General features: G+C 47.6%; 1 protein-coding gene across 1 annotated transcript; it reads left to right on the top strand.

Moving 5' to 3' along the window:
- The first annotated feature begins 202 nt into the window (after nucleotides 1–202).
- Nucleotides 203–19,141, top strand: LOC120820804 (E3 ubiquitin-protein ligase RNF166-like). The gene is given in 8 exon segments (XM_078104592.1): nucleotides 203–280; nucleotides 282–371; nucleotides 15,295–15,413; nucleotides 15,416–15,429; nucleotides 15,640–15,752; nucleotides 16,401–16,515; nucleotides 17,681–17,788; nucleotides 18,204–19,141. Coding segments are annotated over 8 exon segments (669 nt in total). The 5' UTR covers nucleotides 203–236; the 3' UTR covers nucleotides 18,270–19,141.
- The last annotated feature ends 1,148 nt before the right edge of the window (nucleotides 19,142–20,289 follow it).

Below are 20,289 nucleotides of genomic sequence, written 5' to 3'. Positions count from 1 at the left end.
TGCTGACGCTGCTGGCGGGGATCCCACGAGCGCTAACGTGAGGAGGGCGTGCCCGCGGTCTACGTGCTCCTGCGGAGCGACGCCTTCACGTGCAGCAGCGTTGACGCTCGCGATGCCCACCTCCCATCCGGGGGCACAGTGACGTCAACGCTTGGGTTCATGGACATAGTTCACAACTGACGTCGGTTGGGACAGCGGGGGGCGGGCGAGCTGTGGTCGCCTCTAGCGGCTCCACGATGGCGATGTTTCGGAGCTTCGTCTCGGCGAGCAACCAGCCGCGGCCCGGCGGAGAGCGTCGAGAGGCGGCTCTCCTGTCCCATCTGCCTGGAGGTCTACCGCAAAGCCGTCAGCATCGCCAGCTGCGCGCACACGTACAGTAGCCGCGTGCTGTTTGTTTGCGTGTCTGCTGTTTGTTTGCGTGTCTGTTGTTTGTCTGCGTGTCTGCTGTTTGTTTGCGTGTCTGCTGTTTGTTTGCGTGTCTGCTGTTTGTCTGCGTGTCTGTTGTTTGTCTGCGTGTCTGCTGTTTGTCTGCGTGTCTGTTGTTTGTTTGCGTGTCTGTTCTTTGCGTGTCTGTTGTTTGTCTGCGTGTCTGTTGTTTGTCTGCGTGTCTGCTGTTTGTCTGCGTGTCTGTTGTTTGTCTGCGTGTCTGTTGTTTGTTTGCGTGTCTGTTGTTTGCGTGTCTGTTGTTTGTCTGCGTGTCTGTTGTTTGCGTGTCTGTTGTTTGTCTGCGTGTCTGCTGTTTGTCTGCGTGTCTGTTGTTTGCGTGTCTGCTGTTTGTCTGCGTGTCTGTTGTTTGTCTGCGTGTCTGTTGTTTGCGTGTCTGTTGTTTGTCTGCGTGTCTGTTGTTTGTCTGCGTGTCTGCTGTTTGTCTGCGTGTCTGTTGTTTGTCTGCGTGTCTGTTGTTTGTTTGCGTGTCTGTTGTTTGCGTGTCTGTTGTTTGTCTGCGTGTCTGCTGTTTGTCTGCGTGTCTGTTGTTTGTTTGCGTGTCTGTTGTTTGCGTGTCTGTTGTTTGTCTGCGTGTCTGTTGTTTGCGTGTCTGTTGTTTGTCTGCGTGTCTGTTGTTTGTCTGCGTGTCTGCTGTTTGTCTGCGTGTCTGCTGTTTGTTTGCGTGTCTGTTGTTTGTCTGCGTGTCTGCTGTTTGCGTGTCTGCTGTTTGTCTGCGTGTCTGTTGTTTGTCTGCGTGTCTGTTGTTTGTCTGCGTGTCTGTTGTCTGCGTGTCTGTTGTTTGTCTGCGTGTCTGTTGTTTGTCTGCGTGTCTGTTGTTTGCGTGTCTGCTGTTTGTCTGCGTGTCTGTTGTTTGTCTGCGTGTCTGCTGTTTGTCTGCGTGTCTGTTGTTTGTTTGCGTGTCTGTTGTTTGTCTGCGTGTCTGTTGTTTGTCTGCGTGTCTGCTGTTTGTTTGCGTGTCTGCTGTTTGTTTGCGTGTCTGTTGTTTGTCTGCGTGTCTGTTGTTTGTCTGCGTGTCTGCTGTTTGTTTGCGTGTCTGCTGTTTGTCTGCGTGTCTGTTGTTTGTCTGCGTGTCTGCTGTTTGTTTGCGTGTCTGTTGTTTGTCTGCGTGTCTGTTGTTTGTCTGCGTGTCTGCTGTTTGTTTGCGTGTCTGATGTTTGTCTGCGTGTCTGCTGTTTGTTTGCGTGTCTGCTGTTTGTCTGCGTGTCTGTTGTTTGTCTGCGTGTCTGTTGTTTGTCTGCGTGTCTGCTGTTTGTTTGCGTGTCTGATGTTTGTCTGCGTGTCTGATGTTTGTCTGCGTGTCTGCTGTTTGTCTGCGTGTCTGTTGTTTGTCTGCGTGTCTGTTGTTTGTCTGCGTGTCTGCTGTTTGTTTGCGTGTCTGATGTTTGTCTGCGTGTCTGATGTTTGTCTGCGTGTCTGCTGTTTGTCTGCGTGTCTGTTGTTTGTCTGCGTGTCTGTTGTTTGTCTGCGTGTCTGCTGTTTGTTTGCGTGTCTGATGTTTGTCTGCGTGTCTGTTGTTTGTCTGCGTGTCTGCTGTTTGTTTGCGTGTCTGTTGTTTGTCTGCGTGTCTGTTGTTTGTCTGCGTGTCTGCTGTTTGTTTGCGTGTCTGATGTTTGTCTGCGTGTCTGTTGTTTGTCTGCGTGTCTGCTGTTTGTTTGCGTGTCTGTTGTTTGTCTGCGTGTCTGTTGTTTGTCTGCGTGTCTGCTGTTTGTTTGCGTGTCTGATGTTTGTCTGCGTGTCTGATGTTTGTCTGCGTGTCTGCTGTTTGTCTGCGTGTCTGTTGTTTGTCTGCGTGTCTGTTGTTTGTCTGCGTGTCTGCTGTTTGTTTGCGTGTCTGATGTTTGTCTGCGTGTCTGATGTTTGTCTGCGTGTCTGCTGTTTGTCTGCGTGTCTGCTGTTTGTTTGCGTGTCTGTTGTTTGTCTGCGTGTCTGTTGTTTGTCTGCGTGTCTGCTGTTTGTTTGCGTGTCTGATGTTTGTCTGCGTGTCTGATGTTTGTCTGCGTGTCTGCTGTTTGTCTGCGTGTCTGCTGTTTGTTTGCGTGTCTGTTGTTTGTCTGCGTGTCTGTTGTTTGTCTGCGTGTCTGCTGTTTGTTTGCGTGTCTGATGTTTGTCTGCGTGTCTGCTGTTTGTTTGCGTGTCTGCTGTTTGTCTGCTGTTTGTCTGCGTGTCTGTTGTTTGTTTGCGTGTCTGCTGTTTGTCTGATGTTTGTCTGCGTGTCTGCTGTTTGTTTGCGTGTCTGCTGTTTGTCTGCTGTTTGTCTGCGTGTCTGCTGTTTGTCTGCGTGTCTGCTGTTTGTTTGCGTGTCTGCTGTTTGTTTGCGTGTCTGTTGTTTGTCTGCGTGTCTGCTGTTTGTCTGCTCGTCTGCTGTTTGTTTGCGTGTCTGTTGTTTGTCTGCGTGTCTGTTGTTTGTCTGCGTGTCTGCTGTTTGTTTGCGTGTCTGATGTTTGTCTGCGTGTCTGCTGTTTGTTTGCGTGTCTGCTGTTTGTCTGCTGTTTGTCTGCGTGTCTGCTGTTTGTCTGCGTGTCTGCTGTTTGTCTGCGTGTCTGTTGTTTGTTTGCGTGTCTGTTGTTTGTCTGCGTGTCTGTTGTTTGTCTGCGTGTCTGCTGTTTGTTTGCGTGTCTGCTGTTTGTCTGCGTGTCTGCTGTTTGTCTGCGTGTCTGTTGTTTGTTTGCGTGTCTGATGTTTGTCTGCGTGTCTGCTGTTTGTTTGCGTGTCTGCTGTTTGTTTGCGTTTGCGTGTCTGCTGCGTGTCTGCTGTTTGTCTGCGTGTCTGTTGTTTGTCTGCGTGTCTGCTGTTTGTTTGCGTGTCTGCTGTTTGTTTGCGTGTCTGTTGTTTGTCTGCGTGTCTGCTGTTTGTTTGCGTGTCTGCTGTTTGTCTGCGTGTCTGTTGTTTGTTTGCGTGTCTGCTGTTTGTCTGCGTGTCTGCTGTTTGTTTGCGTGTCTGCTGTTTGTCTGCGTGTCTGCTGTTTGTCTGCGTGTCTGTTGTTTGTCTGCGTGTCTGCTGTTTGTCTGCGTGTCTGCTGTTTGTTTGCGTGTCTGCTGTTTGTCTGCGTGTCTGCTGTTTGTCTGCGTGTCTGCTGTTTGTCTGCGTGTCTGCTGTTTGTCTGCGTGTCTGTTGTTTGTCTGCGTGTCTGCTGTTTGTCTGCGTGTCTGTTGTTTGTTTGCGTGTCTGCTGTTTGTCTGCGTGTCTGCTGTTTGTTTGCGTGTCTGCTGTTTGTTTGCGTGTCTGCTGTTTGTTTGCGTTTGCGTGTCTGCTGCGTGTCTGTTGTTTGTCTGCGTGTCTGCTGTTTGTTTGCGTGTCTGCTGTTTGTCTGCGTGTCTGTTGTTTGTTTGCGTGTCTGCTGTTTGTTTGCGTTTGCGTGTCTGCTGTTTGTCTGCGTGTCTGCTGTTTGTCTGCGTGTCTGCTGTTTGTTTGCGTGTCTGCTGTTTGTTTGCGTTTGCGTGTCTGCTGCGTGTCTGTTGTTTGTCTGCGTGTCTGCTGTTTGTTTGCGTGTCTGCTGTTTGTCTGCGTGTCTGTTGTTTGTTTGCGTGTCTGCTGTTTGTTTGCGTTTGCGTGTCTGCTGTTTGTCTGCGTGTCTGCTGTTTGTTTGCGTGTCTGCTGTTTGTCTGCGTGTCTGTTGTTTGTTTGCGTGTCTGCTGTTTGTTTGCGTTTGCGTGTCTGCTGTTTGTCTGCGTGTCTGCTGTTTGTTTGCGTGTCTGCTGTTTGTTTGCGTGTCTGCTGTTTGTCTGCTGTTTGTCTGCTGTTTGTCTGCGTGTCTGCTGTTTGTCTGCGTGTCTGTTGTTTGTCTGCGTGTCTGTTGTTTGTTTGCGTGTCTGTTGTTTGTCTGCGTGTCTGCTGTTTGTCTGCGTGTCTGCTGTTTGTCTGCGTGTCTGTTGTTTGTTTGCGTGTCTGCTGTTTGTTTGCGTGTCTGCTGTTTGTCTGCGTGTCTGCTGTTTGTCTGCGTGTCTGTTGTTTGTCTGCGTGTCTGCTGTTTGTTTGCGTGTCTGCTGTTTGTCTGCGTGTCTGTTGTTTGTTTGCGTGTCTGCTGTTTGTTTGCGTGTCTGTTGTTTGTTTGCGTGTCTGCTGTTTGTTTGCGTGTCTGCTGTTTGTCTGCGTGTCTGCTGTTTGTTTGCGTGTCTGCTGTTTGTTTGCGTGTCTGCTGTTTGTCTGCTGTTTGTCTGCTGTTTGTCTGCGTGTCTGCTGTTTGTCTGCGTGTCTGTTGTTTGTTTGCGTGTCTGCTGTTTGTTTGCGTGTCTGCTGTTTGTCTGCGTGTCTGCTTTTTGTCTGCGTGTCTGCTGTTTGTCTGCGTGTCTGCTGTTTGTCTGCGTGTCTGCTGTTTGTTTGCGTTTGCGTGTCTGCTGCGTGTCTGCTGTTTGTCTGCGTGTCTGTTGTTTGTCTGCGTGTCTGCTGTTTGTTTGCGTGTCTGCTGTTTGTTTGCGTGTCTGTTGTTTGTCTGCGTGTCTGCTGTTTGTCTGCGTGTCTGCTGTTTGTTTGCGTTTGCGTGTCTGCTGCGTGTCTGCTGTTTGTCTGCGTGTCTGTTGTTTGTCTGCGTGTCTGCTGTTTGTTTGCGTGTCTGCTGTTTGTTTGCGTGTCTGCTGTTTGTTTGCGTTTGCGTGTCTGCTGCGTGTCTGCTGTTTGTCTGCGTGTCTGTTGTTTGTCTGCGTGTCTGCTGTTTGTTTGCGTGTCTGCTGTTTGTTTGCGTTTGCGTGTCTGCTGCAATGTCTGTTGTTTGTCTGCGTGTCTGCTGTTTGTCTGCGTGTCTGTTGTTTGTTTGCGTGTCTGCTGTTTGTTTGCGTGTCTGCTGTTTGTCTGCGTGTCTGTTGTTTGTCTGCGTGTCTGCTGTTTGTCTGCGTGTCTGTTGTTTGTTTGCGTGTCTGCTGTTTGTTTGCGTGTCTGCTGTTTGTCTGCGTGTCTGTTGTTTGTCTGCGTGTCTGCTGTTTGTCTGCGTGTCTGTTGTTTGTTTGCGTGTCTGCTGTTTGTTTGCGTGTCTGCTGTATGTCTGCGTGTCTGTTGTTTGTATGCGTGTCTGTTGTTTGTCTGCGTGTCTGCTGTTTGTCTGCGTGTCTGTTGTTTGTTTGCGTGTCTGCTGTTTGTCTGCGTGTCTGTTGTTTGTTTGCGTGTCTGCTGTTTGTCTGCGTGTCTGCTGTTTGTTTGCGTGTCTGTTGTTTGTCTGCGTGTCTGCTGTTTGCGTGTCTGCTGTTTGTCTGCGTGTCTGTTGTTTGTCTGCGTGTCTGTTGTTTGTCTGCGTGTCTGTTGTCTGCGTGTCTGTTGTTTGTCTGCGTGTCTGTTGTTTGTCTGCGTGTCTGTTGTTTGCGTGTCTGCTGTTTGTCTGCGTGTCTGTTGTTTGTCTGCGTGTCTGCTGTTTGTCTGCGTGTCTGTTGTTTGTTTGCGTGTCTGTTGTTTGTCTGCGTGTCTGTTGTTTGTCTGCGTGTCTGCTGTTTGTTTGCGTGTCTGCTGTTTGTTTGCGTGTCTGCTGTTTGTCTGCGTGTCTGCTGTTTGTTTGCGTGTCTGCTGTTTGTCTGCGTGTCTGTTGTTTGTCTGCGTGTCTGCTGTTTGTTTGCGTGTCTGTTGTTTGTCTGCGTGTCTGTTGTTTGTCTGCGTGTCTGCTGTTTGTTTGCGTGTCTGATGTTTGTCTGCGTGTCTGCTGTTTGTTTGCGTGTCTGCTGTTTGTCTGCGTGTCTGTTGTTTGTCTGCGTGTCTGCTGTTTGTTTGCGTGTCTGTTGTTTGTCTGCGTGTCTGTTGTTTGTCTGCGTGTCTGCTGTTTGTTTGCGTGTCTGTTGTTTGTTTGCGTGTCTGTTGTTTGTCTGCGTGTCTGCTGTTTGTCTGCGTGTCTGCTGTTTGTTTGCGTGTCTGTTGTTTGTCTGCGTGTCTGTTGTTTGTCTGCGTGTCTGCTGTTTGTCTGCGTGTCTGCTGTTTGTTTGCGTGTCTGTTGTTTGTCTGCGTGTCTGCTGTTTGTTTGCGTGTCTGATGTTTGTCTGCGTGTCTGATGTTTGTCTGCGTGTCTGCTGTTTGTCTGCGTGTCTGTTGTTTGTCTGCGTGTCTGTTGTTTGTCTGCGTGTCTGCTGTTTGTTTGCGTGTCTGATGTTTGTCTGCGTGTCTGATGTTTGTCTGCGTGTCTGCTGTTTGTCTGCGTGTCTGCTGTTTGTTTGCGTGTCTGTTGTTTGTCTGCGTGTCTGTTGTTTGTCTGCGTGTCTGCTGTTTGTTTGCGTGTCTGATGTTTGTCTGCGTGTCTGATGTTTGTCTGCGTGTCTGCTGTTTGTCTGCGTGTCTGCTGTTTGTTTGCGTGTCTGTTGTTTGTCTGCGTGTCTGTTGTTTGTCTGCGTGTCTGCTGTTTGTTTGCTGTCTGATGTTTGTCTGCGTGTCTGCTGTTTGTTTGCGTGTCTGCTGTTTGTCTGCTGTTTGTCTGCGTGTCTGTTGTTTGTTTGCGTGTCTGCTGTTTGTCTGCTGTTTGTCTGCGTGTCTGCTGTTTGTCTGCGTGTCTGCTGTTTGTCTGCGTGTCTGCTGTTTGTTTGCGTGTCTGCTGTTTGTTTGCGTGTCTGTTGTTTGTCTGCGTGTCTGCTGTTTGTCTGCGTGTCTGCTGTTTGTTTGCGTGTCTGTTGTTTGTCTGCGTGTCTGTTGTTTGTCTGCGTGTCTGCTGTTTGTTTGCGTGTCTGCTGTTTGTCTGCTGTTTGTCTGCGTGTCTGCTGTTTGTCTGCGTGTCTGCTGTTTGTCTGCGTGTCTGTTGTTTGTTTGCGTGTCTGTTGTTTGTCTGCGTGTCTGTTGTTTGTCTGCGTGTCTGCTGTTTGTTTGCGTGTCTGCTGTTTGTCTGCGTGTCTGCTGTTTGTCTGCGTGTCTGCTGTTTGTCTGCGTGTCTGTTGTTTGTTTGCGTGTCTGATGTTTGTCTGCTTTTCTGCTGTTTGTTTGCGTGTCTGCTGTTTGTTTGCGTTTGCGTGTCTGCTGCGTGTCTGCTGTTTGTCTGCGTGTCTGTTGTTTGTCTGCGTGTCTGCTGTTTGTTTGCGTGTCTGCTGTTTGTTTGCGTGTCTGTTGTTTGTCTGCGTGTCTGCTGTTTGTTTGCGTGTCTGCTGTTTGTCTGCGTGTCTGTTGTTTGTTTGCGTGTCTGCTGTTTGTCTGCGTGTCTGCTGTTTGTTTGCGTGTCTGCTGTTTGTCTGCGTGTCTGCTGTTTGTCTGCGTGTCTGTTGTTTGTCTGCGTGTCTGCTGTTTGTCTGCGTGTCTGCTGTTTGTCTGCGTGTCTGCTGTTTGTTTGCGTGTCTGCTGTTTGTCTGCGTGTCTGCTGTTTGTCTGCGTGTCTGCTGTTTGTCTGCGTGTCTGCTGTTTGTTTGCGTGTCTGTTGTTTGTCTGCGTGTCTGCTGTTTGTCTGCGTGTCTGCTGTTTGTCTGCGTGTCTGCTGTTTGTTTGCGTGTCTGCTGTTTGTCTGCGTGTCTGCTGTTTGTCTGCGTGTCTGTTGTTTGTCTGCGTGTCTGCTGTTTGTCTGCGTGTCTGTTGTTTGTTTGCGTGTCTGCTGTTTGTCTGCGTGTCTGCTGTTTGTTTGCGTGTCTGCTGTTTGTTTGCGTGTCTGCTGTTTGTTTGCGTGTCTGCTGTTTGTCTGCTGTTTGTCTGTTGTTTGTCTGCGTGTCTGCTGTTTGTTTGCGTGTCTGCTGTTTGTCTGCGTGTCTGTTGTTTGTTTGCGTGTCTGCTGTTTGTTTGCGTTTGCGTGTCTGCTGTTTGTCTGCGTGTCTGTTGTTTGTCTGCGTGTCTGCTGTTTGTTTGCGTGTCTGCTGTTTGTCTGCGTGTCTGTTGTTTGTTTGCGTGTCTGCTGTTTGTTTGCGTTTGCGTGTCTGCTGTTTGTCTGCGTGTCTGCTGTTTGTTTGCGTGTCTGCTGTTTGTTTGCGTGTCTGCTGTTTGTCTGCTGTTTGTCTGCTGTTTGTCTGCGTGTCTGCTGTTTGTCTGCGTGTCTGTTGTTTGTTTGCGTGTCTGCTGTTTGTTTGCGTGTCTGCTGTTTGTCTGCGTGTCTGCTTTTTGTCTGCGTGTCTGCTGTTTGTCTGCGTGTCTGCTGTTTGTCTGCGTGTCTGCTGTTTGTTTGCGTTTGCGTGTCTGCTGCGTGTCTGCTGTTTGTCTGCGTGTCTGTTGTTTGTCTGCGTGTCTGCTGTTTGTTTGCGTGTCTGCTGTTTGTTTGCGTGTCTGCTGTTTGTTTGCGTGTCTGCTGTTTGTTTGCGTTTGCGTGTCTGCTGCGTGTCTGCTGTTTGTCTGCGTGTCTGTTGTTTGTCTGCGTGTCTGCTGTTTGTTTGCGTGTCTGCTGTTTGTTTGCGTTTGCGTGTCTGCTGCAATGTCTGTTGTTTGTCTGCGTGTCTGCTGTTTGTCTGCGTGTCTGTTGTTTGTTTGCGTGTCTGCTGTTTGTTTGCGTGTCTGCTGTTTGTCTGCGTGTCTGTTGTTTGTCTGCGTGTCTGCTGTTTGTCTGCGTGTCTGTTGTTTGTTTGCGTGTCTGCTGTTTGTTTGCGTGTCTGCTGTTTGTCTGCGTGTCTGTTGTTTGTCTGCGTGTCTGTTGTTTGTCTGCGTGTCTGCTGTTTGTCTGCGTGTCTGCTGTTTGTTTGCGTGTCTGTTGTTTGTTTGCGTGTCTGTTGTTTGTCTGCGTGTCTGCTGTTTGTTTGCGTGTCTGCTGTTTGTTTGCGTGTCTGCTGTTTGTTTGCGTGTCTGCTGTTTGTTTGCGTGTCTGCTGTTTGTTTGCGTTTGCGTGTCTGCTGCGTGTCTGCTGTTTGTCTGCGTGTCTGTTGTTTGTCTGCGTGTCTGCTGTTTGTTTGCGTGTCTGCTGTTTGTTTGCGTGTCTGCTGTTTGTTTGCGTGTCTGCTGTTTGTTTGCGTTTGCGTGTCTGCTGCGTGTCTGCTGTTTGTCTGCGTGTCTGTTGTTTGTCTGCGTGTCTGCTGTTTGTTTGCGTGTCTGCTGTTTGTTTGCGTTTGCGTGTCTGCTGCAATGTCTGTTGTTTGTCTGCGTGTCTGCTGTTTGTCTGCGTGTCTGTTGTTTGTTTGCGTGTCTGCTGTTTGTTTGCGTGTCTGCTGTTTGTCTGCGTGTCTGTTGTTTGTCTGCGTGTCTGTTGTTTGTTTGCGTGTCTGTTGTTTGTCTGCGTGTCTGCTGTTTGTCTGCGTGTCTGTTGTTTGTTTGCGTGTCTGCTGTTTGTCTGCGTGTCTGTTGTTTGTTTGCGTGTCTGCTGTTTGTCTGCGTGTCTGCTGTTTGTTTGCGTGTCTGCTGTTTGTCTGCGTGTCTGCTGTTTGTCTGCGTGTCTGTTGTTTGTCTGCGTGTCTGCTGTTTGTTTGCGTGTCTGTTGTTTGTTTGCGTGTCTGTTGTTTGTCTGCGTGTCTGCTGTTTGTTTGCGTGTCTGCTGTTTGTTTGCGTTTGCGTGTCTGCTGCGTGTCTGCTGTTTGTCTGCGTTTCTGTTGTTTGTTTGCGTGTCTGCTGTTTGTCTGCGTGTCTGTTGTTTGTCTGCGTGTCTGCTGTTTGTCTGCGTGTCTGCTGTTTGTCTGCGTGTCTGTTGTTTGTCTGCGTGTCTGCTGTTTGTCTGCGTGTCTGTTGTTTGTTTGCGTTTCTGCTGTTTGTCTGCGTGTCTGTTGTTTGTTTGCGTGTCTGCTGTTTGTCTGCGTGTCTGCTGTTTGTTTGCGTGTCTGCTGTTTGTTTGCGTTTGCGTGTCTGCTGCGTGTCTGCTGTTTGTTTGCGTGTCTGTTGTTTGTCTGCGTGTCTGTTGTTTGTTTGCGTGTCTGTTGTTTGTCTGCGTGTCTGTTGTTTGTCTGCGTGTCTGCTGTTTGTCTGCGTGTCTGTTGTTTGTCTGCGTGTCTGTTGTTTGTTTGCGTGTCTGTTGTTTGTCTGCGTGTCTGCTGTTTGTCTGCGTGTCTGCTGTTTGTCTGCGTGTCTGTTGTTTGTCTGCGTGTCTGTTGTTTGTCTGCGTGTCTGTTGTTTGTTTGCGTGTCTGTTGTTTGTCTGCGTGTCTGCTGTTTGTTTGCGTGTCTGTTGTTTGTCTGCGTGTCTGCTGTTTGTTTGCGTGTCTGCTGTTTGTCTGCGTGTCTGTTGTTTGTCTGCGTGTCTGTTGTTTGTTTGCGTGTCTGTTGTTTGTCTGCGTGTCTGTTGTTTGTTTGCGTGTCTGTTGTTTGTCTGCGTGTCTGTTGTTTGTTTGCGTGTCTGTTGTTTGTCTGCGTGTCTGCTGTTTGTCTGCGTGTCTGCTGTTTGTCTGCGTGTCTGTTGTTTGTCTGCGTGTCTGCTGTTTGTTTGCGTGTCTGTTGTTTGTTTGCGTGTCTGTTGTTTGTCTGCGTGTCTGTTGTTTGTCTGCGTGTCTGCTGTTTGTTTGCGTGTCTGCTGTTTGTTTGCGTTTGCGTGTCTGCTGCGTGTCTGCTGTTTGTCTGCGTGTCTGTTGTTTGTTTGCGTGTCTGCTGTTTGTCTGCGTGTCTGCTGTTTGTTTGCGTGTCTGCTGTTTGTCTGCGTGTCTGCTGTTTGTCTGCGTGTCTGCTGTTTGTCTGCGTGTCTGCTGTTTGTCTGCGTGTCTGCTGTTTGTTTGCGTGTCTGCTGTTTGTCTGCGTGTCTGCTGTTTGTCTGCGTGTCTGCTGTTTGTTTGCGTGTCTGCTGTTTGTCTGCGTGTCTGCTGTTTGTTTGCGTGTCTGCTGTTTGTCTGCGTGTCTGCTGTTTGTTTGCGTGTCTGTTGTTTGTCTGCGTGTCTGTTGTTTGTCTGCGTGTCTGCTGTTTGTTTGCGTGTCTGCTGTTTGTTTGCGTGTCTGTTGTTTGTCTGCGTGTCTGTTTGTCTGCGTGTCTGTTTGTCTGCGTGTCTGTTTGTCTGCGTGTCTGTTGTTTGTTTGCGTGTCTGCTGTTTGTTTGCGTGTCTGTTGTTTGTCTGCGTGTCTGTTGTTTGTTGTTTGCGCGTCGCCATGTGTCCGTCATCTGAACGGCAGGTCACGTGATCTGTAGCACCTGAAAAGACCGTGAAAGCAACACAGATGGAAGAGCTCAATTGTTTTTCATTTTAATATATTTACAAAAAATTCACACATAAAAATGTTTATTTATTTAATAAACATGTATTTGTATTTTTACTGCTTATTCTTATAATGATATATGCAACATGTGTGTTGTTCCCACAGACGTTACAAACAATGAAATACAGAATGAGCAGTGCACTGCGGACCACCGTGCCAGTAATCATCTATCTCATAACTTCTTATAGTTATATATGCGATATGTGTGTCATTCTAATTGTTTAGATGTTACGATGACAAATGCAGCCGTTACGCATAATCAAACACAAAGAAATGGTAGAATAAGCATTGCTTTTACCGTCCATTCATTGCGGACCACAAGCGAAAACCCATGTTGCACATGCGCACTTATTCTACAACACGTACGTCAAAAAGCACAACTCTGCTGTGCCTTTGCACGTAAATAGGTTATGCCAGTAATCTACGTTACGAATCAAACACGGACCAATTAAAATCGAGATATTACCGGACATTTGCGCAGCTGACTCTCTGAAATCCCTGCAAGCGTTGTCTTTCTTTCCCAGGTGTTGTGGATCCAAATACATTTTCTGACGGCTACAAGATGTGCAGACTGGTGGAAAATGCTCAAATAGGTATTAGGGAAAAGTTTGTGCTGCATAACATTTACAGTCATAGACTTTTGATGCATGTCAGTTTTCCGGGATAGACTGTTATTCCATGTTGTGTAAACCATCTCTATGCTTGTGAAAGGATGCACTGGAGTAGGGAAAAGAGGAGAACTCCGGGGGATGAACAGCGGCCCCCCTCACCAGGTTTCTGCAGCCAGATTGAAGTCACAGACTAATCATTTTTGGAGGAAAAGAAAACATTAAAACTGTTTGATACAGTTGAGACACGAGTCGTTTCTTTGTTTTACGCGCAGACATTAGTTCATGTAATAATGTTGACAATCAGATTTAATACAGCGGTCAATGTATAATCATGAATAGACATGTAACACCGCCCCCTGCTGGCAGGGAAGGGACACTGCCACTGAAGACTCGATCAATGTTGTACAATGGGGGAAGTATTAGTCATATTTAAAACGCATTTTCATGAGATCAAAAGGGAGAATATGCTGCTCTAATCCTATTTACGTTGGTGTAAAATGGTCAAGTATTGAATCAGACTGCCATAACGTTCATGGGTTGTCGATGCAATGACTGCAGCGTGTCCTCCGCTCTGCAGAGATGCTGATCGGCTGCAATCTGCCGTCCCTGCAGGACTTGTTCGCTTCCAGGTCTCTGAAGCAGCTAAAAAGATGGTAGCCGACCCCTCTCACCCCGGACAAAACCTGTTTGTGCCCCTTCCATCTGGCAGGAGGCTGAGGTCCATCAGGACTAAGACCTCCCGCCACACCAACAGTTTCTTCCTGTCGGCAGTCGGGCTCATCAACAGAGCTGGTCCCCCACTGACTGACTATAACACTCCACCGGTCACTCCCCTTCACACTGCACATGTCACTTTAACTGTTATTCATCACTTTGTTGCTCTAAAACAACAGGAACATATGTGTGCTGTACAGTGGAGGCTGGTGGGTTTATTTTTTTGATAGGGTCAGTCAATCAGTTTCAGTAAACATCCCGGCTGCACGGTGAGGCCAAATATCCATATCACGGTATCAAAGATTGTGACGGTGTTGCTTTTTCAAGTAAACACATTCATTCATTGACGCTACCCGAACAGCTGTTCGCCGCTCGCTGGCCAACTCGACAGACTTTGCAATGAATCGTTTTCTGATATAAAATCAGATTTCCCAAAACCAAAAACGCTCCAAACAGCCTCGGCTCCTCTGTTGGGCACAAGTTGTGTTGGTGCATCTCTGGTCTCTCGTTGTTCCTCCTGTATCGCTCTTTTTTGTCTTTTCATGTAGCAGCAGAGTTACTTTTTATAAATGTATAATTATTAGTGTTACAAATTGTTTATGTGTCACAAGCTGTTGTGTCGTGGTGTTTTACCTGTTAAAGAGTTTGTTGTGGGTTATTCATTGTTGGTATAAAGTTATAACCAGGACTCAATCTCAACACACGTGAGGACCTGCAAAAATAAATTCTGCCGCCTGCTGAAGTCGGTTGTTATGATGCAACACGTTCGTAACACCGGTTTGAAGGTTACGTTTGGACATCTTATACCGGTATACCGTGCAGCTCTACAGCACAGTATTATTCAATGCAAAAACATTCATTCAACAGTTTAACATTATAAGGACGTCTTATTCAAACAATTCAATCTATATAACTATATATATATATAAAACTATTTTTACCACCAGATCCAACTGGTAACGCTCCACCTCCTGAACAAGCGCCGGCTCCTTCCCCCCCAGAGAGGGAGCCAGCATCTGCCGCCCAGGTCCGTTCCGTCTGGACCCCCACTGTCACTGCCACCCTTGTAGCAGCGCACCCGACCCCATCGGTTTCCCCCACAGGTGTCGAGCACATGGGGAGTAGAGTGTTGGGCTGCCGCGTCAGGCCCTCCATCTGGGCCTGGCTCCAAATGGGGGCCCCGGGCTTCCTCCGGGCCGGGTAACTCCGTCCCTCTTCCGTTTTTTCATGGGGTCTTTTTGAACCATTCTTAGTCTGGCCCCTCGCCTGAGACCACTTCGCCAAGGGTAACCCTACCAGGAGCACAAGGCCCCCGACAACACAGCCCTCAGGTTCACAGGGACACACAAACCTCTCCACCACGATAAGGTGACGGGTTCCCAGAGAGGTGTGTGCTCATGTCATTGGTTGAAAATGAGGCCGACATTGGCTGAATGTTAAAAAATACGCATTTGTGAATCTACTGTGTTAGAAGTCGCAGAAAACCCACACTACCGTATTTTCCGCACTATACGCCGCACCGGATTATAAAGCGCACCTTCAATGAATGACCTAGTTTAGAACATATTTCATATATAGGGCACACACCGGATTATAAGGCGGGGGGGGGGGGGGGGAGGTGGAGACGGTGCTTTCAGGGTGCGATCGATGCTGCGAGGTTCACAGCACAATACCGCCATTATTAAAACGAAGGATGTTTACGAGAGAACGGATATCTGATCCGTTCTCTCTTTGTGAATCTTCTTTTTGCATTTGTGAGTCTTTCTGTGTGCATTTGCAATTATTGAGACTGATCTGATCCCATACTCAGACCCTACATTTGCCATCACTGTAACTCAGGTAGGAGCAACTGGTACATCATTGAGTGCTGTCGCTGTGGCTTCACTCGCTACCGTAGTCTTCATGTGTCCGCTCCGCTTGCAGGGTGGCCAGAGGTTTTAATCCCGGTTGGTAAGGTAAAGTGTGTTGGACTGGTCAGTGTGAGTCAGTTTGAACCTGGAGTAAGGCCACTATCCTGCAGAAAGGAATAAATACGATCAACAAAAGCTGTCGGAGATTAAAATAATATCTATTTCCTGCATGTTGGCAGATCCAAGTGTATTAAAATGAGGATTTTCATGGGACCACGCTTTGAAAGCCCTTGTATTTGCTCTTGTTTTCTAATGTGCTCATTAATGATGATTTTTACATGATCATATGAAAATGAAATAAATGGGCACTTAGTGAGGAGCGTATCTGATCTGATAGAGCTGAAAAGAACAACAAAGAGAAGAGAAGCCCTCAGGGAGCCTCACTTCTATTTATAGGACAGATGCAGCTATTTTTACTCATCTGCTGCTGATGTTCATGGAGGAAAGTTGCTTGTCCCCGGCCCACAGAAGCACGGAGCAGGGAACAGAAAGACATTTGACTCTAGTGTCTCCGGAATAGAATCCTGGGACACAAGCCAAAGGTTCCTCACAAGGAGACACTTGCGGACTAAAGCCTGGACCAGCAGGACATCCCTGGGATCGCCACTCAACCTTTACCGTCGCATTAACCTTTTCTCCTGGCGGTAACAGGTTCTGTGCGGAGTGCTTGCAGCCGTGTCTCCAGGTGACCTCGCCCCTCTGCCCTCTCTGTCGCGTGCCCTTTGACCCCAAGAAGGTGGAACGCTCCTCCAGCGTGGAGAAGCAGCTGGCCTCTGTAACAAGAAGGTAGGTAGGAGCAACTGGTACATCATTGAGTGCTGTCACCGTGGCATCACTCGCTGCCGTAGTCTCCATGTGTCCGCTCCGCTTGCAGGGTGGCCAGAGGGTTTAATCCTGGTTGGTAATGTAAAGTGTGTTGGACTGGTCAGTGTGAGTCAGTGAGAACCTGGAGTAAGACACATGATGTTGTCCTTGTGTTATTGTGTGTGTTCTCAGGTGGCCCTGGCAAAGATGAGGCCCCGCATTGCGTCCTGTTCCAAAGTACAGGAGCAGATAGCTAATTGTCCTAAGTTCGTCCCTGTGGTGTCCACCTCCCAACCTGTACCAAGGTACTCACACCCTGAACACGCGCAGCACAATGCAAAAACAGTTGTTTACTGAAGCCCTTTACAATTATTTTCCATAAACATTTTGTGCCACAGTGAGTGGCAAACAAGCCTGTTGGAGGGGTACCACGGCCCAGCGGCATCACCGCCTCTACCGCGGTCAGCAGCAGTCCATAAGAGAGCGGTGTGCGTATTAACTTAAACTATGACAACCATGAATAAAGTAATACAAATATCTAAAAGGTTTGGAAACATTTTGGCATAAACAGATGTGTGATGAGGATCTCTGGGTATTATGGATTTAGGTTTCCAAATGTCAAGTCTTTATTTAATCATTTGACAAGACAATACAATGGTGTGTGTGTGTGTGTGTGTGTGTGTGTGTGCTTCAAAAACCGTGGTGAAGTACATGTGGAGATCTTCTTGCTCTGTGTAGTTATCATGAACATAAACATTAATTAGGTGTTGTGTTAACCTCTTTATCAGCATACAAAAATATGTAAGTGGCTTCTTTGTTCTCTGAATGAGAGCCGCTGCCAGAGAAGTCCTCCCTCTCCCCCCTCTCCCCCCTCTCCCCCTCTCTCCCTCCCTCTCCCCCCCTAGAACTCACTGTGTGCAATCCATTCCCCATCATAATGCAGGTGGTCTTCTCTATGTTCCAAACCGCTCAACGTTTGTGTGTCCGTTCTGTGGGGCCGGGCACCTGGACCAGCAGGCGCTGGTGGAGCCCTGCATGGACAGTCACCGCAACGACCCCAGTAAAGTGGTAAGGGACTAGATTACGTCATCTAGGGTAGGAGTGTCTAACTCACTTTGATCTCAAGCAATTGTCCTTTTATTACTTGCAAATGCAATTTGTGTCTTTCTGTAATTCTCACACTACCGAAGTCATCCGGTGGGCCGAGCTGGACCCGCTGGCGGGCTGTATGTTTGACACCCCTGGTCTAGAATAACTCACTCACACAGCCCGGGACAGAGACACCTTATCCTGCACGAACCTTTTCACGTCCCCCCAGTGAACAGCTCGAGGTCACCATGAACTTTAACTTTGTACCTGTTAGAAGGGAGATTTGACCCAACACACACAGATCCCACGGGACTGATGATCTGTAGAAGGGATTTCAATGGAAGGGGGACAGCCGGGTGAGGACGCCAGAGGGACGGAGGCAGGTGGCACGGCAGGTCAGAGCGGGGACAGCAGAATCACGCAGGGGTGTACAACGATCTGGCGCTGGAGAAGCGGGCAGCCCGGGTTTAAATACTGGGGGGGTGAATAATGGAGATCAGCTGTGTGGGGACGGCTCAGGATGACAGGCCACGCCTCTTGTAGGTGGAGACAAACAGCACAGACGGACACGCCGGGGAAAAGGACGGTACAAACACACCGGATGGGGAGAAAACAGCAGCTGAACATAACAGTACTGTCCTGTTGTTGGTGTTGTTGTGGCTTACTTCACACTTATCTAAGAAAACGTAGGTTTAAAGTGTCTAACATTTGTTTAGGCCCATAATATTCACACTGTAGAAACAGGACGTCATTGTGGAATTTCATTATAAAATTTGAAACAATTTTTAAAAAGTGTAATATCATGAAATGACTAATAAGTATTAGTAGTAAAAATACGAATGTATTGCCGAGAAGAACACAAACGTCTACATTAGGAGCAGAGAAATATCCAAACATGTACAATGTTATAATATATATAATAACATCACATTCATTCCTAGTCACTGGTCTGTCCCACAGCACGCATGCGCCCCTCGGCGTTCTCTCCTATGACTGCTGGTGTTGTGTGCTGATGGATGACTCCCCCGATGGGCTCAGTCCTTCCACGCAGCACACAGTGCTTTACAGATACCTCTGTGAGGCTCACATGGGGTTTTATCTTTCATCTGAACCCTGCTGCTGTGTTCCGTGTTTGCGTCTCCAGGTCTGTCCGGTGTGTTCCGCCATGCCGTGGGGAGACCCCAGCTATAAAAGCTCCAACTTCCTGCAGCATCTCCTCCACAGACACAAGTTCTCTTACGACACGTTTGTTGTAAGTCTGGCGCTGATGTTGTGTCTCCTTATACCACAGCGCCGGTCACTGATGTGTTTGCTTAGAGTTTGGATTTATTTCATGATTATCACACATGCAGCCAGTGCACACTGAGTCATAAAATATGTCATTTGTGAATGATCTTATATTGTAACAGCATCCAGCGATGTTAATCAATACGTATTGTACACCTATCTTTTTTCGATGTGAGATGAATTATAAGGTACAATTGTTCCCACATTCTGACCTGAGTGAGAGAAAGATCCAAGTCAAAAGTGCTTCCATGGTTTCTTTTGGAAACGTGACCATGGAGAAGCCTCCTGAAATACCTGATGTGTGTTTTACATGAATTACATTGAGGCCGTCGCATGGTTTGCGGTCACCAGGAGCCGGCCGCTCTGTGCTTTTCTGTCAGGACTACAGCATCGATGAAGAAGCGGCACTGCAGGCGGCTCTGTCACTTACACTGGCTGAAAACTGACACCAATCCCACCGCGAGACCAACCCTTCCATGCCCCGACGCCCTTCCCTGCACTGCTGCACGCCGTCGCTCCAGACGCTGTCATCCAGCCAACAGAAGAAGCACCCGACCCAGCCGGGTTCACGTAGGCTCTGCAGAGAGTCACATCACAAAGAACGCCGAACAGCTTTGGATTTGGTGATTACCGTCCTTCCTTTACTCATTGATTTTCTCCTGGTTCGAAGCAGTTTGGCTGTATCTTCACTGCAGACGGAGTGGATCCAGTGACTGTAACAAGTCAGCCAATGGTAAAAAGCCCGGTTCCACTCACGGTTTCGGTTCCTCTGCCAAGTGGACCTCCACGGCATGAGTGGTACCTCGGTGGAAACATGCGTGTGTGTGAGTTGGAACATTCTGAAGGCTGTTGACTCTTGAACCCTCATCAGTGGCCGGTGGTGGGAAGGTCCTGATGCTGTAACTTGTCCGGTGGATACGTGTTAAACAGGAAAATTCACTTCAAGATGAGGTCAAAGTAGCATTATCTAGCACTCAAACGCTAATAACAAACCCAAAAATATGAAATGAAAGTATTAGATATTAGATAGATGACTGTCGAGAAACGGAATCGTAAAAGCGTTCCAAACAGCAGTGGCGGCTGGTGGAATTTTATTTTGGTAGGGTCAGCCAATCCGTTTCAGTAAACATCCCAGTATGATTCAAGGCAAAGGAAGCATACCAAACACGCATTCTTACTTTGCAGTTAAATATTTAACATTTTAACATAATAAGGACATCTAATTCATACAATTCAGTACATCCATGAATATATACTGTATAGCCAAGAGGACGTGCAGGAAAAGCATATATTTCTTAATTGACAGATAATCCATGTTTCCAAAACACACATATACAACAAATCAAATGTAATTTGTCGTATAATATATACACACATTGACTATTTGTCAAATGTATTTTTAGTACAAAATGAATCATGCTCACGGTGGGGCGACGCTCCATTGCCCTCTATGGACCAGCCACCACTGCCAAATAGCCTTAAACTGCACCTACATTATGGGCAATAGTTGGGAGCAAAGGAGGCTGACTGCTAAAACCTCATACAAGGTGAATCATGGTCCAAAGGTAGGACATCAGCTACGGGATGTGGTTTGCGCAGGTATGGAGGATCCGGTTGTGGTCTCAGACAATCCCTGAGCTGAACATATTGATGATGCATGAACGTATGGATGCATGGATGAGCGAAGAAGGACGTGTGAAAAACATGGAGGACTTCGATTAGAGTCAATGGGAGAGAGATTTACTGGAAATTGCCAAAACTCTTGTGGGATTCACTTTACAGCAAACTGGTTTCAGTCTGTTGGGTGGCAAACTTTAGGTCTCTTCGAGCCCCAACTTTAGTATTTTGACAGCTTTGAACAGCCGTTTGCCCGTGTTAACCCTATGATGTTATAAAACAATGTTAGCGAGCCATGCTAACGTCGTTCAAAAAGTATTATTTGCTGAAATTATGAGATTGAGAATTATGCAACAATATAACAATAACATCAGTTTGCTAACAACATAGCCTAGGTTGCTGAATTTATGTTTTTAAGTTTATTAACATTTGCTGTTTAACGATACGTTACCTTTCCATAAGTTATACTGACTGGACCTCTGTCCACATTCTCACTGGAGAGAAATGATCCACCTGATGACAGCAGAGGGCTGTGCAGTCACTTGATCGCAGCTCTGCTTCAGGAAGCCAGACGCGTTGTCCTACAGGTTTAAATGGTAACTTTGTCCTGCAGAGACACATTCAGTGTGTCCAGATCGCAAAATATAGCTGCCAGACCTCCACACCATCAGAAAGGGTTACTGCAGAAGTTAATACTTGTTGTGTGATTAGCTTCTGCTCTTTGCCTTGACTGAAAGGAGATGATCTTACATATTTTTGTAACTTTTTGAACAGTGCGTCCAGTAGCATAGTGGTAAGGTATTTTCGGTTATGTAGCCATGTTTGAATCCCACACCTACCACTCTTTTT

This window comes from Gasterosteus aculeatus, chromosome 6 (assembly GCF_964276395.1).
Source record: "Gasterosteus aculeatus chromosome 6, fGasAcu3.hap1.1, whole genome shotgun sequence".
In the NCBI taxonomy this organism is placed as follows: Eukaryota; Metazoa; Chordata; class Actinopteri; order Perciformes; family Gasterosteidae; genus Gasterosteus; species Gasterosteus aculeatus.
This window is presented reverse-complemented; position numbering and strand designations above follow the sequence as displayed.